This window comes from Pelophylax lessonae, assembly GCF_965119305.1.
Source record: "Pelophylax lessonae genome assembly, chromosome: 12".
In the NCBI taxonomy this organism is placed as follows: Eukaryota; Metazoa; Chordata; class Amphibia; order Anura; family Ranidae; genus Pelophylax; species Pelophylax lessonae.
This window is the reverse complement of record NC_138779.1, coordinates 221,295,708-221,310,901: the sequence shown is the minus strand read 5'-3', so window position 1 is coordinate 221,310,901 and position 15,194 is coordinate 221,295,708. Positions and strand designations below refer to the sequence as shown.

General features: G+C 53.7%; 3 protein-coding genes across 3 annotated transcripts in view; 2 read left to right on the top strand and 1 right to left on the bottom strand.

The window, feature by feature from the left end:
• The window catches only part of LOC309569048 (ATP-dependent RNA helicase DDX19A-like), a gene marked incomplete at both ends in the record, with an annotated part of 26,528 nt that extends 25,649 nt beyond the window's left edge, over nucleotides 1-879 (top strand). Inside the window, one exon of the mRNA XM_082274809.1 lies at nucleotides 793-879. Within this exon, the coding sequence (XP_082130935.1) occupies nucleotides 793-879 (87 nt within the window). The remainder of the gene's footprint in view (nucleotides 1-792) is intronic.
• Nucleotides 880-1,965: 1,086 nt separating this feature from the next.
• UBXN10 (UBX domain protein 10) lies at nucleotides 1,966-5,200 on the bottom strand. Its single transcript, XM_082274308.1, is given in 3 exon segments — nucleotides 1,966-2,497; nucleotides 2,500-2,821; nucleotides 5,108-5,200. Coding segments are annotated over 2 exon segments (756 nt in total). The 5' UTR covers nucleotides 2,807-2,821; nucleotides 5,108-5,200; the 3' UTR covers nucleotides 1,966-2,048.
• Nucleotides 5,201-7,607: 2,407 nt separating this feature from the next.
• On the top strand, nucleotides 7,608-13,958 carry LOC309568564 (nicotinamide N-methyltransferase-like). The gene is made up of 3 exons (XM_082274263.1): nucleotides 7,608-7,790; nucleotides 11,067-11,274; nucleotides 13,471-13,958. The coding sequence occupies exons 1-3, from the start codon at nucleotides 7,643-7,645 to the stop codon at nucleotides 13,895-13,897; spliced, it is 783 nt and encodes a 260-aa protein (XP_082130389.1). The 5' UTR covers nucleotides 7,608-7,642; the 3' UTR covers nucleotides 13,898-13,958.
• The last annotated feature ends 1,236 nt before the right edge of the window (nucleotides 13,959-15,194 follow it).

The window sequence follows — 15,194 nt, the reverse complement described above, 5'->3', positions numbered from 1 at the left end:
TGTTGGACATCCATTCCTAAACCATGGCCATTATGGAGTTGCCCCCCTTAAAGGCCATCAATATGGAGTTACCCCCCTTGTGGCCTTTACATCCTACACTCTTCTGGATAGGCTTTCCAGAAGATTTTGAAGGGTGTCAGTGGGAATGTGTGCCAATTTGTGAGCTCAGGAACTGATATCGGTTGAGAAGACCCGGCCCACAATCAGTGTTCCAATTCATCCCAAAGGTATCCGGTTGGGCTGAGATTAGGGCTCTGTGCAGGACACCAGGGTTCCTCTACCAATATGAGCTTGTTGGATATCCATTCCAAAACCATGGCCATTATGGAGTTGCCCCCCTCCCCAAAAAGGCCATTAATATAGAGTTACCCCCCCTTGTGGCTTTTACATCCTACACTCTTCTGGATAGGCTTTTTGAAGGGTCTGTGGGAATTGTGCCCATTAGTGTGAGGTCAGGAACTGATATCGGTTGAGAGGACCTGGCCCACCATTAGAGATCCAATTCATCCCAAAAGGTGTTCAATATGGTTGAGCTCTAGGCAGAACATATAAGAAAATGGAAAATGCACAGAGTGATATGAGATGTCAGAAGGTGATTGAACCTAACAGACTTCAGCTTTAAATAAAACACATTTTGATGGACTAAACTCCGCCCATACCAGCCAGGATAACTTTAGGGTAGAGACCATAAGCAGACAGTACATACATACATGCATAAAAATACAAGATCTGCTTATTTAGGAGCCCCACCCCCTCATTAAAATATGCTCAGTAAGCTGTGCATTCCTGTAGGTGTTGGTGGTGTCTCTGGACCTCACCATGGGCTCCTGGGCAAGCCAAGGAACCCAAATCCTGAAAAACCCTCCAGCATTGTGCTGAGCTCATTGTTGTGGGATTTGGGTTCCTCAGCTTTCTCAGGGCTCCATGGTACAGTCCTGTGAGCCCACCAGGACCTAAGGTGGACATCACGGGGGACAGATCTCCAGAACTGTAGTGGTTGTGACATCACAGGGAAAGGTCAATGACACAGTGTGGTGGATCACAGGCCTTGTGGGGTGGTTGTGGACATCACTGGGACAAATCAATGGCACACAGTGGTGTATTTTAGTTTTGTGCTGCCCTAGGCAAGACTAAAATTGTGCGCCCCCCTCCCCCTCCTATGTAAATGTGCCCCACTCCTTCCTTTTTAATGGATGTGACTCCCTCCGAAATTGAAGGACTACAAATCCCAGCATGAACCCCTGAGATCTCACGAGAGGGGGGGGGGTGAGATTGGGTGGGTGAGGGAGAGAGGGGTGGGTGAGAGAGAGGGGGTGAGAGAGAGAGAGTGGGGTGGGAGAGAGGGGATGAGAGAGAGGGGGGGTGAGAGAGGGGGGGGAGAGAGGGGATTAGAGACCGAGAGAGAGGGGGAGGGGATGTGAGGGGGATGTGAGGGGGATGGGAGAGAGAGGGTGGGTGAGGGAGAGGGCGGATGAGAGAGGGGGTGGGAGAGGGGGGATGAGAGAGAAGGGATGAGAGAGGGTGGGTGAGGGAGAGGGGGGTGAGAGAGAGTGGGGTGGGAGAGAGGGGATTAGAGACCGAGAGAGGGGGGATAAGAGAGAGAGAGAGAGAGGGGGGGTGAGAGAGGGGGAGGGGATGAGAGGGGGATGAGAGAGAGAGAGAGAGGGGAGGTGAGAGAGAGAGGGGGGGTGAGAGAGAGAGAGAGGGGGGGGTGAGAGTGGGGGGAGGTGAGGGAGAAGGGATGAGAGAGAGGGGGGATGAGAGAGAGAGAGGGGAGGTGAGAGAGAGAGGGGGGGTGAGAGTGGGGGGGGTGAGGGAGAAGGGATGAGAGAGAGGGGGGGTGGGAGAGGCAGCTCTAGCAACTAGTGGCCAATAGAGTCTAAGGTGGAGGGGGGCTATATTGATGCCCCCCTGCAAAGTGTTGGCCTAGGCCAAAATACAGCACTGATGGCACTGCAGGGAGGTTTTGGACATCACAGGGACAAATACCCGGCACAGTGCGGTGGTTGTGGACCTCACCAGGACAGATCACCGGCACCCCTTGTCCTTTAGTCTCTCTCCAAGTATTGGATACACAGGACAGACTTATTTGGAATGTTGCACTCCTGCAGGGTCCGACTGAGGTCCATAAAACTCCTCCTAGGCACTTCCATAGACTCCACAATGCAGTCCTTATAAGGCACCCCGGTCTTCTCCTCTACTACAGCCAGGACGGTGAAGAGAGTGTCTGTAGGCCGGAAGTGCGCCTCAATCCTCTGACCAGAGTGAGATCTGATGGCCAGGAGAAGTCGGGGTTCTTCCTCAGATGGTTCCTGCAGGTTCACAGGGACTACGGAGTCCATCATTCTGAAATCCTTGTGGCTGCAGGACGGGTGGCCAACACTAGGGGCAGCACTGGACTGAATATTTCGGTACAAAGCTTTGGCTGGCGGACGTCCGGGCGACCCCGAAGTCAGCTTCATGGAGTCGGTCCGTTGGACGAGGTCGTCCTCCCGGGGTCCCCATTGCCTTCTGCTGCACCGATGGAGGGCAGCACCCGGTACCGGCTCAGGCTGGCCGAAGGTGGTCTGGATGGAAGTTGGTTGCGCAGCTCTGGGATGCCCTCCTGCCCAATTCTGGAGGGGGCCCGGGCTGAGGGGGGTCGTGGAGTGGGTGAGGTGTGGCAGGGGTAAGACTCCACATGATGAGAGAAACCCTGCGGGGCGGTCCGGGAGCGACCTTTGGCAGATTTTGGTCTGGATACGTGCATTCTACGTAGGGGGTCTCCTGAGCCGGGGGGGTTCAGGCCAGTTGGAGCCGAGGCCATCGCTACTCATTGGACCTGGAGGGAGGAAGAAGACGGTCATATCAACACCATGAGGAAACCCTGCAGAGACCCCCCCATAGTACCACCCCCTCCCCCCATTATATATAATCACCCTGCAATCCCCCCACTCCACTTCTATAATTACCCCATTGTACCTTTCCCTGCCCCCCCTCCTACAATATAAGTAACCCCCCCTCCCCACATGTTATTTACCCCACAATCCTTCTCCTACCCTATTATAATTACACCACACTGCATAGTATTTACCATACAATCCCCCCCCCCCCCCCCGGTTACCTCTCATATCCTACTCTGTTTAATATAATAACCTGGACCCCCCCCCCCCCCAAAAAAAAAAATTGAATTACCCTGGAACCTCCCTCATTATAATTACACCACAAATCCTCCCCCATTACATATAATCACCCTACAACCCCCCCCCCACACTCCTTCCATAATTACCCTACAACCCCCCCCATTCTACTACTATAATTACTGCATAGCACCCCGCCCCCCCCCCTTATAATTACCTCACCCTGTATTATATTTATCCACTCCTCCACCTCAATTATCCCCCTCCCTTTTATTATAATAACCCTGTACCCCCCCCCTTTCCATCCATTATAATTCCCCTGCAGCCCCCCTCATTATATTTACCCACATCACAGTTACATCACCCCCCCCCCCCCTCGGAGTGTCTCTCACCTCTCTCCCCCCCGGAGGGTCTCTCATCTTCCCCCCCCCCACAGGGTCTCTCACTTCTCCTCTCCCCCCCCCCCGTGGAGGGTCTCTCACCTCGTTTCTTCCCCCCCCCCCCCGGAGGGTCTCTCACCTCACCTCTCCCCCCCCCTGGAGGGTCTCTCACCTCACCTCCCCCCCCCTGGAGGGTCTCTCATCTCTCCCCCCCAGAGGGTCTCTCACCTCACCTCTCCCCCCCCCCCAGAGGGTCTCCCACCTCTCCTCCCCCCCCAGAGGGTCTCATCTCTCTGCTCCCCCGGAGGGTCTCTCCCCTCTCCTCCCCCCCTGGAGGGTCTCTCACCTCCCCTCTCCCCCCCAGAGGGTCTCATTTCTTCCCCCCCCCACCGGAGGGTCTCTCACCTCTCCTCCCCCCCTGGAGGGTCTCTCACCTCCCCTCTCCCCCCCCCCCGAGGGTCTCATTTCTTCCCCCCCCCACCGGAGGGTCTCTCACCTCTCCTCCCCCCCTGGAGGGTCTCTCACCTCCCCTCTCCCCCCCCCCGAGGGTCTCATTTCTTCCCCCCCCCCACCGGAGGGTCTCTCACCTCTCCTCCCCAGAGGGTCTCTCACCACACCTTTCCCCCCCTGGAGGGTCTCTCACCTCCCCCCCCTGGAGGGTCTCTCACCTCACCTCTCCCCCCCCGGAGGGTCTCTCACCTCACCTCTCCTCCCCCCCCCAGGGGGTCTCTCACCTCACCTCTCCCCCCCAGAGGGTCTCTCATCTCTCTGCCCCCCCCCGGCAGGGTCTCTCACCTCACCTCCCCCCCAGAGAGTCTCACACCTCACCTCCCCCCCCCCTGGAGGGTCTCACACCTCACCTCTCTCCCCCCCACAGAGGGTCTCTCACCTCACCTCCCCCCCAGAGGGTCTCTCACCTCACCTCTCCCCCAGAGGGTCTCTCACCTCACCTCTCCCCCCCCCCGGAGGGTCTCTCACCTCACCTCTCCCCCCCCCGGAGGGTCTCTCACCTCTCCTCCCCCCCTGGAGGGTCTCTCACCTCACCTCTCCCCCCCCTGGAGGGTCTCTCACCTCCCCCCCCCTGGAGGGTCTCTCACCTCACCTCTCCCCCCCCCGGAGGGTCTCTCACCTCACCTCTCCCCCCCCCGGAGGGTCTCTCACCTCTCCTCCCCCCCTGGAGGGTCTCTCACCTCACCTCTCCCCCCCCCTGGAGGGTCTCTCACCTCCCCCCCCCTGGAGGGTCTCTCACCTCCCCTCTCCCCCCCCAGAGGGTCTCATTTCTTTCCCCCCCCCCCCACCGGAGGGTCTCTCTCCTCCCCCCCTGGAGGGTCTCTCACCTCTCCCCCCCAGAGGGTCTCTCACCTCACCTCTCCCCCCCCTGGAGGGTCTCTCACCTCCCCCCCCTGGAGGGTCTCTCACCTCACCCCCCCCCCCCTGGAGGGTCTCTCACCTCACCCCCCCCCCCCCCTGGAGGGTCTCTCACCTCACCTCTCCCCCCCCCAGAGGGTCTCTCACCTCGTTTCTTCCCCCCCCAGAGGGTCTCTCATCTCTCTCCCCCCCCCCGGAGGGTCTCTCACGTCATCTCTCCCCCCCTGGAGGGTCTCTCACCTCTCCCCCGGCCGCCATCACTCCGTCCAGCTCCGGCTAGTAAACAACCGCCCGTTACCAGGACAACCGGGGAGTGCACGCCGCGATCTGACGTCACCACGCCCAGGAGGAGGAGCGAGCCGGACATCTCCTGAATGGAGGGGAGGCGGGGCTGACAGAGAACCGACCATTCCTGTCCCCGCCCCCTCCAAGGTGTCACCTCTGGGTGTCTGTCAGTGGGGTGGGGGGAGGCAGTTGGGGCTTTGTGAATGGGGGAAGGGATTGGCAGTTTTGGGGTCTGTCAGTGGGGGGAGGGAGAATTCTCAGTACTCTGTGCAGGTCAGTCAGGTTCCTCTACCCCAAACCTCCCTCATCCATGTCTTTATGGACTTTGCTTTGTACACTGCTCCAAATCATTTGGTGGAGGGGGGATTATGGTGGGGGGGGGGGGGGGGGGGTGTTTTTCAGGGGTTGGGCTTTGCCCCTTAGCTCCAGTGAGGGGAACTTTCAAATTGGTCTGCATGGCTGTCATCCCAGAAGGAAGCCTCTTCTAAAGATGATGGACAAGAAAGCCCACAAACAGTTTTCTGAAGACAAGCAGACTAAGGACATGGATTACTGGAACCATCTCCTGTGGTCTGATGAGACCAAGATAAACTTATTTGGTGTCAGATGGTGTCAGGCGTGTGTGGGGGCAACCAGGTGAGGAGTACAAAGACAAGTGTGTCTTCCTACAGTCAGGCATGGTGGTGGGAGTGTCATGGTCTGGGGCTGCATGAGTGCTGCCGGCACTGGGGAGCTACAGTTCATTGAGGGAACCATGAATGCCAACATGTACTGTGACATACTGAAGCAGAGCATGATCCCCTCCCTTCAGAGACTGGGGGGCAGGGCAATATTCCAACATAACGACCCCAAACACCTCCAAGATGACCACTGCCTTGCTAAAGAAGCTGAGGGTAAAGGTGATGGACTGGCCAAGCGTCTCCAGACCTAAACCCTATTGAGCATCTGTGGGGATCCTCAAACAGAAGGTGGAGGAGGGGAAGGTCTCTAACATCCACCAGCTCTGTGATGTCATCATGGAGGAGGGGAAGAGAACTCCGGTCACATTTCACTGCATTTAAAAAATACTGAACAGTTAAGTTAGCCCATTTTTTTTTGTATATTATGAAAGATGATGTCACGCCGAGTAAATAGATACCCAACATGTTACGGTTTAAAATTGGGCCCCCCCCCCCCCCCAATGGGAAGGCGACAAACTACAGTCAATAGAGATCTCAATAGGCGACACTTTAAACATTTTTTTAAAGGTTACCAGTTTAGAGTTAGAGTGTAGCTCTTTTTTTTATTGCCCAGGCTCTGGCGATCGCGGCGATACCTCACATGTGTGGTTTGAACAGCGATTTCATTCACAGCTCGACTTCCGTATACGTTTTGTTTTGTGCGCGAGCTAACGGTGACGGGGGCAGCTAACATTTTTTTTTTTCCTATTTATTTTATTTTTTTTTTTAACTTTATTACAGGTTTTTAAAAAAAAAAAAAAAAATCTGATCACTTTTATTGCTGTCACAAGCAATGTAAACATCCCTTGTGACACCAATATGTAGTGACAGGTACTCTTTATGGAGGGATCGGGGGTCTAAAAGACCCCAAACCCCTCCACTACACTTCCATGTATGCAAAACACCAAAAACGGCGTTTTTGCATACAGCCGTTTTTTAAATTTCCCGCCTTTTGCAGCACAGTAACCGGTCATGGACACCACCTCCGGGTTACGTCATTGGAGACCCGATCGATGCCGTTTCCGGCTTTGATCAGGACTCCATCCAGTCGGCGGACGTGCCAGCGGACGTGCCGGCTGGATGCTCTGGGCTCCCGAGCAAAGTCACGGAAGGCGGCGGGAGGGGTGGGGGCGTCCCCTCCCACTCACCTGGGTAACGATCGAGCAGCTCCCGAGCCGCATTGGTCGTTACTGACGGAAAGCCGACCGTCGGCTGTAAACCACGGTACTGGGATGGTGCCTCTAGCTAGAGGCATCATCCCGGTATAACACCGCAAAGTTTGCCGACGTCACTTTGCGGTAAGTGGTTAATGGCTGTGTGTTGAGTTATTTTGAGGGGACAGTAAATTTACACTGTTATACAAGCTGTACACCCACTACTTTACATTGTAGCAAAGTGTCATTTCTTCAGTGTTGTCACATGAAAAGATATAATAAAATATTTACAGAAATGGGAGGGGTGTACTTACTTTTGTCTGATACTGTATGTGTGTGTATATATATAATGTTTGGGGGTTCTAAGTAATTTTCTAGCAAAAAATACTGATTTTAACTTGTTAACAACAAATGTCAGAAATAGCCCCGGTCATTAAGTGGTTAAAGGAAGAGCTGCAGAGAGAATTGTTGGGTTTGTACTCCGGGATTGGATGAGGCCGCATGGAGGGCAGTCAGTGATTGCGATATCCTTGGCATTCCACGAGGCTCCGCCCTCCCCCCAGCAGAACTTTGGACGGGGCAGAGGACGGCTGACTCTTCCCAAACACAGAGACACCATGGCTGAGTTCACCACCGCCGCCGAGTACGAGGCCAAGATGAACCCGCGGACGTATCTGGAATCTTACTTCCATCTGGGATCGGGGAGCCTGGCCGACGATTTTCTGCGATTCGCTATCGGGAAGATGCACAAAGTCTTCTCATCAGGTATTGGGCGCGTCGGCTCGCAGGTCCCGCTTTGTGTGTTACGCAAACTTTAGAGTGCACCGACCCCGAGCGGCCAATCAGAATTCATATATCTAATGGCTGTTAGCTGATGCAGGGTGCACTGACCGAGCAACCAGGGATTGAGCAACCAATCAGAATTAATTTATCTAATGGCTGTTAGCTGATACACAGTGCAGCAATCCTGAACTCCCCCTCACCCACTCCCCCAACCCTCTCACCCCTCACATCTGCTTGTATAGAATGAACAGTGCACGTTAGTTGGGAACCATCTGCTCTACTCTATTCAAACTACACATCCCATCCTCCATCTCAGGAGCGAGCAAGGCGGGGAAGGGGCTACATTCCTACATACAGTGAGACCTAGCAAGATGGTTACATTCTCACAGTGGGACCAAGGCAGTGGCTATGTTCCTACATACAGGGGGACCAAGGCAGGGTGGGTACATTCCTACATACAGGGGGACCAAGGCAGGGTGGCTACATTCCTACATACAGTGGGACTAAGGCAGGGTGGGTACATTCCTACATACAGTGGGATCGAGGCAGGGTGGGTACATTCCTACATACAGTGAGACCAAGGCAGGGTGGCTACATTCCTACATACAGTGAGACCAAGGCAGGGTGGGTACATTCCTACATACAGTGGGACCAAGGCAGGGTGGGTACATTCCTACATACAGTGGGACCAAGGCAGGGTGGGTACATTCCTACATACAGTGAGACCAAGGCAGGGTAAGTACATTCCTACATACAGTGAGACCAAGGCAGGGTGGGTACATTCCTACATACAGTGGGACCAAGGCAGGGTGGGTACATTCCTACATACAGTGAGACCAAGGCAGGGTGGCTACATTCCTACATACAGTGAGACCAAGGCAGGGTGGGTACATTCCTACATACAGTGAGACCAAGGCAGGGTGGGTACATTCCTACATACAGTGAGACCAAGGCAGGGTGGCTACATTCCTACATACAGTGGGACCATGGCAGGGTGGCTACATTCCTACATACAGTGGGACCATGGCAGGGTGGGTACATTCCTACATACAGTGAGACAAAGGCAGGGTGGGTACATTCCTACATACAGTGGGACCAAGGCAGGGTGGCTACATTCCTACATACAGTGGGACCAAGGCAGGGTGGCTACATTCCTACATACAGTGAGACCAAGGCAGGGTGGCTACATTCCTACATACAGTGAGACCAAGGCAGGGTGGGTACATTCCTACATACAGTGGGATCAAGGCAGGGGGGGTACATTCCTACATACAGTGGGATCGAGGCAGGGTGGCTACATTCCTACATACAGTGGGATCGAGGCAGGGTGGCTACATTCCTACATACAGTGGGATCGAGGCAGGGTGGCTACATTCCTACATACAGTGAGACCAAGGCAGGGTGGGTACATTCCTACATACAGTGGGATCGAGGCAGGGTGGCTACATTCCTACATACAGTGAGACCAAGGCAGGGTGGGTACATTCCTACATACAGTGGGACCAAGGCAGGGTGGCTACATTCCTACATACAGTGAGACCAAGGCAGGGTGGGTACATTCCTACATACAGTGAGACCAAGGCAGGGTGGCTACATTCCTACATACAATGGGACAAAGGCAGGGTGGGTACATTCCTACATACAGTGGGACCATGGCAGGGTGGCTACATTCCTACATACAGTGGGACCATGGCAGGGTGGGTACATTCCTACATACAGTGGGACCATGGCAGGGTGGCTACATTCCTACATACAGTGGAACCATGGCAGGGTGGGTACATTCCTACATACAGTGAGACCAAGGCAGGGTGGCTACATTCCTACATACAGTGGGATCGAGGCAGGGTGGGTACATTCCTACATACAGTGGAACCATGGCAGGGTGGGTACATTCCTACATACAGTGAGACCAAGGCAGGGTGGCTACATTCCTACATACAGTGGGATCAAGGCAGGGTGGGTACATTCCTACATACAGTGGAACCATGGCAGGGTGGGTACATTCCTACATACAGTGAGACCAAGGCAGGGTGGCTACATTCCTACATACAGTGGGACCAAGGCAGGGTGGGTACATTCCTCCATACAGTGAGACCAAGGCAGGGTGGGTACATTCCTACATACAGTGGGACCAAGGCAGGGTGGGTACATTCCTACATACAGTGGGACCAAGGCAGGGTGGGTACATTCCTACATACAGTGGGATCAAGGCAGGGTAAGTACATTCCTACATACAGTGGGACCAAGGCAGGGTGGCTACATTCCTACATGCAGTGGGACCAAGGCAGGGTGGCTACATTCCTACATGCAGTGGGACCAAGGCAGGGTGGGTACATTCCTACATACAGTGGGACCAAGGCAGGGTGGGTACATTCCTACATACAGTGGGACCAAGGCAGGGTAAGTACATTCCTACATACAGTGGGACCAAGGCAGGGTGGGTACATTCCTACATACAGTGAGACCAAGGCAGGGTGGCTACATTCCTACATACAGTGAGACCAAGGCAGGGTGGGTACATTCCTACATACAGTGAGACCAAGGCAGGGTGGGTACATTCCTACATACAGTGAGACCAAGGCAGGGTGGCTACATTCCTACATACAGTGAGACCAAGGCAGGGTGGCTACATTCCTACATACAGTGAGACCAAGGCAGGGTGGGTACATTCCTACATACAGTGAGACCAAGGCAGGGTGGGTACATTCCTACATACAGTGAGACCAAGGCAGGGTGGGTACATTCCTACATACAGTGGGACCAAGGCAGGGTGGGTACATTCCTACATACAGTGGGACCAAGGCAGGGTGGGTACATTCCTACATACAGTGGGATCAAGGCAGGGGGGGTACATTCCTACATACAGTGGGATCGAGGCAGGGTGGCTACATTCCTACATACAGTGGGACCAAGGCAGGGTGGGTACATTCCTACATACAGTGGGACCAAGGCAGGGTGGGTACATTCCTACATACAGTGAGACCAAGGCAGGGTGGCTACATTCCTACATACAGTGGGACCAAGGCAGGGTGGCTACATTCCTACATACAGTGGGACCAAGGCAGGGTGGCTACATTCCTACATACAGTGAGACCAAGGCAGGGGGGGGTACATTCCTACATACAGTGAGACCAAGGCTTTGGAAACTGATAATTGGATATTTCAGGGTAACCCCATCCTTAGTACCCATGCAGTCTGCACCGTGCAGTTGTCGGACATTGATGGTGGGCGGTAATTGTCTCGCATTGTCCTTTATAGGTGCGGTAAAAGGCAACACCCTCATTGATATTGGCTCCGCCCCTTCCATCTACCAGCTTCTCTCCTCCTGCGAAGCCTTCGATGAGATTATAGCCACCTGGTTCACGCAGAGCGAGCTGCTCCAGCTGCAGAAATGGCAGAACAAGGAGCCCGACGCCTTTGATTGGTCGTCCATACTGAAGCACGTCTGTCAGCTGGAAGGAAACAAGTAAGTGTGTTATGTCCAGCAATGTGTGGGAATGATTTCCATGGTGTCAGAGAACATACCTCCCGCCTCTCCACCATAGAGAGACCTCATAGAGAAATAAGATCACTGAGCCTCCATCATTGATGGAACTGAAATCCAATGAATGAAAGGGGCGGGGCTGTGACAGTCAGGCCATGGAGGAAAGAGCTAGAGGATGCTGGATGTCCTCCAGCCAGGAAATGGGGCGGGGCTTTGTCTGACTTGCTGCAGCTTCTAATGCACATTGTGAGAAGCTCGCAGTGTGCAGTGAAATCAGAGGAAGCCGTCTCAGTCCAGGAGAGGAGCCTCAGTGCAAGACTGAGGGAGGATCCAAACATAAATAACCTCCTCCTGCCCGGCCTATAGCAGAGTCGGCCAGGCTTGGGTTCCATTATCCTGAATGGATGTCATATGACACACCGCATCTCCGATCTCGGGAAAAAGCCTATGACGTAGGCTCTTTACCATGTGATCAGCGGGATCCAATCACAGCATAACCAGGCAGTGCCGATTATCGGCTCTCCTTTATTCCCGCTGACAGGGCGCGAGTAGAGGAGAGCCAATAAGCGGCTCTCCTGACAAGGGGGGGTGGGTGGGGGGGGGGTCTGTGCTGATAATTAGTGATAATTAGCACTTTATTAGTGGTGCCCACCAGGATGCCAACCCTTACCCACCTGGGATGCCGATCCATTGCCATCAGGGATTCCAATCAGTACCCATCATTGCCACCTATTAGTGCCCATCATTGCCGCTTATCAGTGCCCATCATTGCCACCTATCCATGCCCATCATTGCCTCCTATCAGTTCCCATCAGTGCTGCCTTTCAGTGCCCATCATTGCCACCTATCAGTGCCCATTATTGCCTCCTTTCAGTGCCCATCATTGCCGCCTATCAATGCCCATCATTGCCTCCTATCATTGGCCATCATTGCTGCCTATCAGTGTCCATCATTGCCACCTATCAGTGTCCATCATTGCCACCTATCAGTGCCCATCATTGCCACCTATCAGTGACCATCATTGTCACCTATCCTTGCCCATCATTGCCTCTTATCAGTTCCCATGATTGCTGCTTTTCAGTGCCCCTCAGTGCTGTCTATCAGTGCCCATTATTGCCTTTTTTCGGTGCCCATCATTGCCACCTATCAGTGCCTATTATTGCTGCCTTTCAGTGCCCATCATTGCCTCCTATTAGTGCCCATCATTGCTGCCTATCAGTGCCCATCAGTGCCGCCTATTAGTGCCCATCATTGCCACCTATCAGTGCTCATCAGTGCCGCTTATCGATGCCCATCATTGCCTCCTACCAGTGCCCATCATTGCTGCCTATCAGTGCCAATCAGTGCTGCCCTTCAATGCCCCTCAGTGCTATCAGTGCCCATAATTTGCCGCCTTTCAGTACTCATCATTGCCACCTATCAGTGCCGCTTATCAGTGCCCATCATTGCCGCCTTTCAGTGCCCATCAGTGTCACCTTTCAGTGCCAATCATTGCAGCCTAATAGTTCCCATCATTGCCACCTATCAGTGCCCTTCAGTGCCGCCTTTCAGTGCCCATCATTGCCGCCTATCAGTGCCTCCTCATCAGTGCCCGTCAGCGAAGGAGAAAAATTCCTTATTTGCAAAATTTTATAACAGAAATGAAGAAAAACTTTTATTTCAAAATTTTCTGTCTTTTCTTGTTTAGCCAAAAATAAAAACCCCAGTGGTGATTCAATACCACCGAAAGAAAAAATGATAAAACTGTCATATGGGTACAGTGTAGCATGACCGTGCAATTGTTATTCAAAGTATGACAACACTAAGCGCCGGTTAACATTGCAGCGACGCTACTTCGCACCGCGACCTCCGAGGTCGCGGTGCGAGCAGCGCGCCGCGACCTCGGAGCGGCCGCCACGGACTTCATAACATTGAAGTCTATGGCGGTCGCCTCCGGGTCGCCCCAAAGAAGCTCCGGACCCTTTTTCTAGGTCGGAGCGACTTGTGTCGCTCCTATTAGAACGGGTCCGCAGCTTCCCTATGGGAGGCGACCTGCGGCGACCTGTGAGGCGACCAGGTCGCCTCACAGGTCGCCCTAGTGTGAACCGGGACTTAAAGCTGAAAATTAGCCTGGGCAGGAAGGGGGTATGAGTGCCCGGTATTGAAGTGGTTAAAATAAGGAATCTCAATCTGTTACAGAGTGACCACCGAGGAGAAGGAAGAGAAGCTGAGGGGAAAAATAAAGCAGGTCTTGTACTGTGACGTCAGCAAGAGCAATCCTCTGGCACCGGTCGACGCTCCCAAAGCCGATTGCGTCACTGCCACTGTTTGCCTGGAGGCGGCCTGCAAAAATTTTGAGACCTACGGCGTGGCCCTCAGGCACCTGTCCAACCTCCTCAAACCCAACGGACACCTGCTGCTGGCGGGGGACCTGGCCGCCAATTACTACGAGGTCGGCACCGAAAAAGTCTTCTCGCTGCCCGTGAATGAGAAGTTCCTGAAAGAAGCGATTTCCGCAAACGGCTATCGTATCATAGAGCTGTCCACCTTCGGGAAGCCGGCCGACGCCGACCCCGACCTCTCCGACTACGAGGGGTTCTACTTCGCCCACGCCCAAAAAGTGTAAATGGGGTTCCAATGAGGGCTAGCCAGGGAGGCCTGGGACTAACACAACAGAGCATGGTTACCACACACAACGCCTGGATAACATTTCCACAATTTGGGGAAATTTGGGATTTCGGACATCACACTGTATCTGGTTGAATATTTCGAGGTTAGGAATGTGGTCACTATGACGTAGATACTCTGTGAATTTATCACTGTGCCATATAGATCAGGATTTCATTCTGTTTTGGACCTTACTGATTCCCTGTCTTGTATATGCTAAAAAAATTAAAAAAGAAGGTGAACAGCTCCAGAAACTTCATAAACTCATTATATGCAACAGAAGTTTTAAAATAGACTAAAGTCCAAAAAGTCCATGAGGCCAGGTGCTTAAAGCGGAGTTCCAGCCCAACCGCACACTCACCTGTCCCACGATCCAGCGATGCGCCGTCTTCTCCCTCTCTGCTCGGCGGCGCCGGCATCACTGATGTGGGCACCCGGCTGTGACAGTTTGCGGCTTCACAGCCGGGGTACGCACTGCGCATGCGCGAGTTGCGCTATGCGTCCTGATTGGCCGGCAATCTTCTGGGACCTCTGACGTGTCCCAGAAGATTGCAGGGAGGGAGGGAGAGAGGAGAACTTCTGCTCAGGGCGCCGCGGTGCTCCGAGCGGAAGTGGGAGCGGGTACCTGTCAAATCTAGGTACCCGCTCCCCCCCCCCCCAAAAATGACATGCCAAATGTGGCATGTCAGGGGGTTAGGACTATTTAAAGCGGAAGTTCCACTTTTGGGTGGAACTCCGCTTTAAGGATAAGTGATGAGTAAAGGAAAGAGAAATTCCAACACCATATAACTGAAATCCCAGATCTTGGAGGAACCGCGTGCTCTAGTAAAGTAATCTTCTTACCGGAACATTAAACCCCCGGTTAAGGAAAGGTCAAACGGGCATGGATCACAGAAACCACAGAATAAGAGGTATCCCCAATGATGTCTGGCACCAGGTCCCTCACACTTGCTTCATGAATGATGTTAAATCGACATAATTCACAAGTCCTAAGTTCCTTATCTCGAATGGTAAAGGATGCCCCTGGTGGAGGTGTTCTTTTGGAGCTGTTGATTAATGCCCCCCCCCCCCCCCCGGCCTTGTGCTACTTCAGCAGCACAAGTTGCAGGTCCTGCCCTTTTTATGAAGCACCCTAGGCATCTTCCTCTTTTGCCTACCCCTCAGCCCAGCCCTGCATACCACAACCTATAATTCTGTGGCCAAACCCCCCGGCAGCCCCCAACTGATGGAGTTCCTCAGTGTCTCTTCTCTTTGTA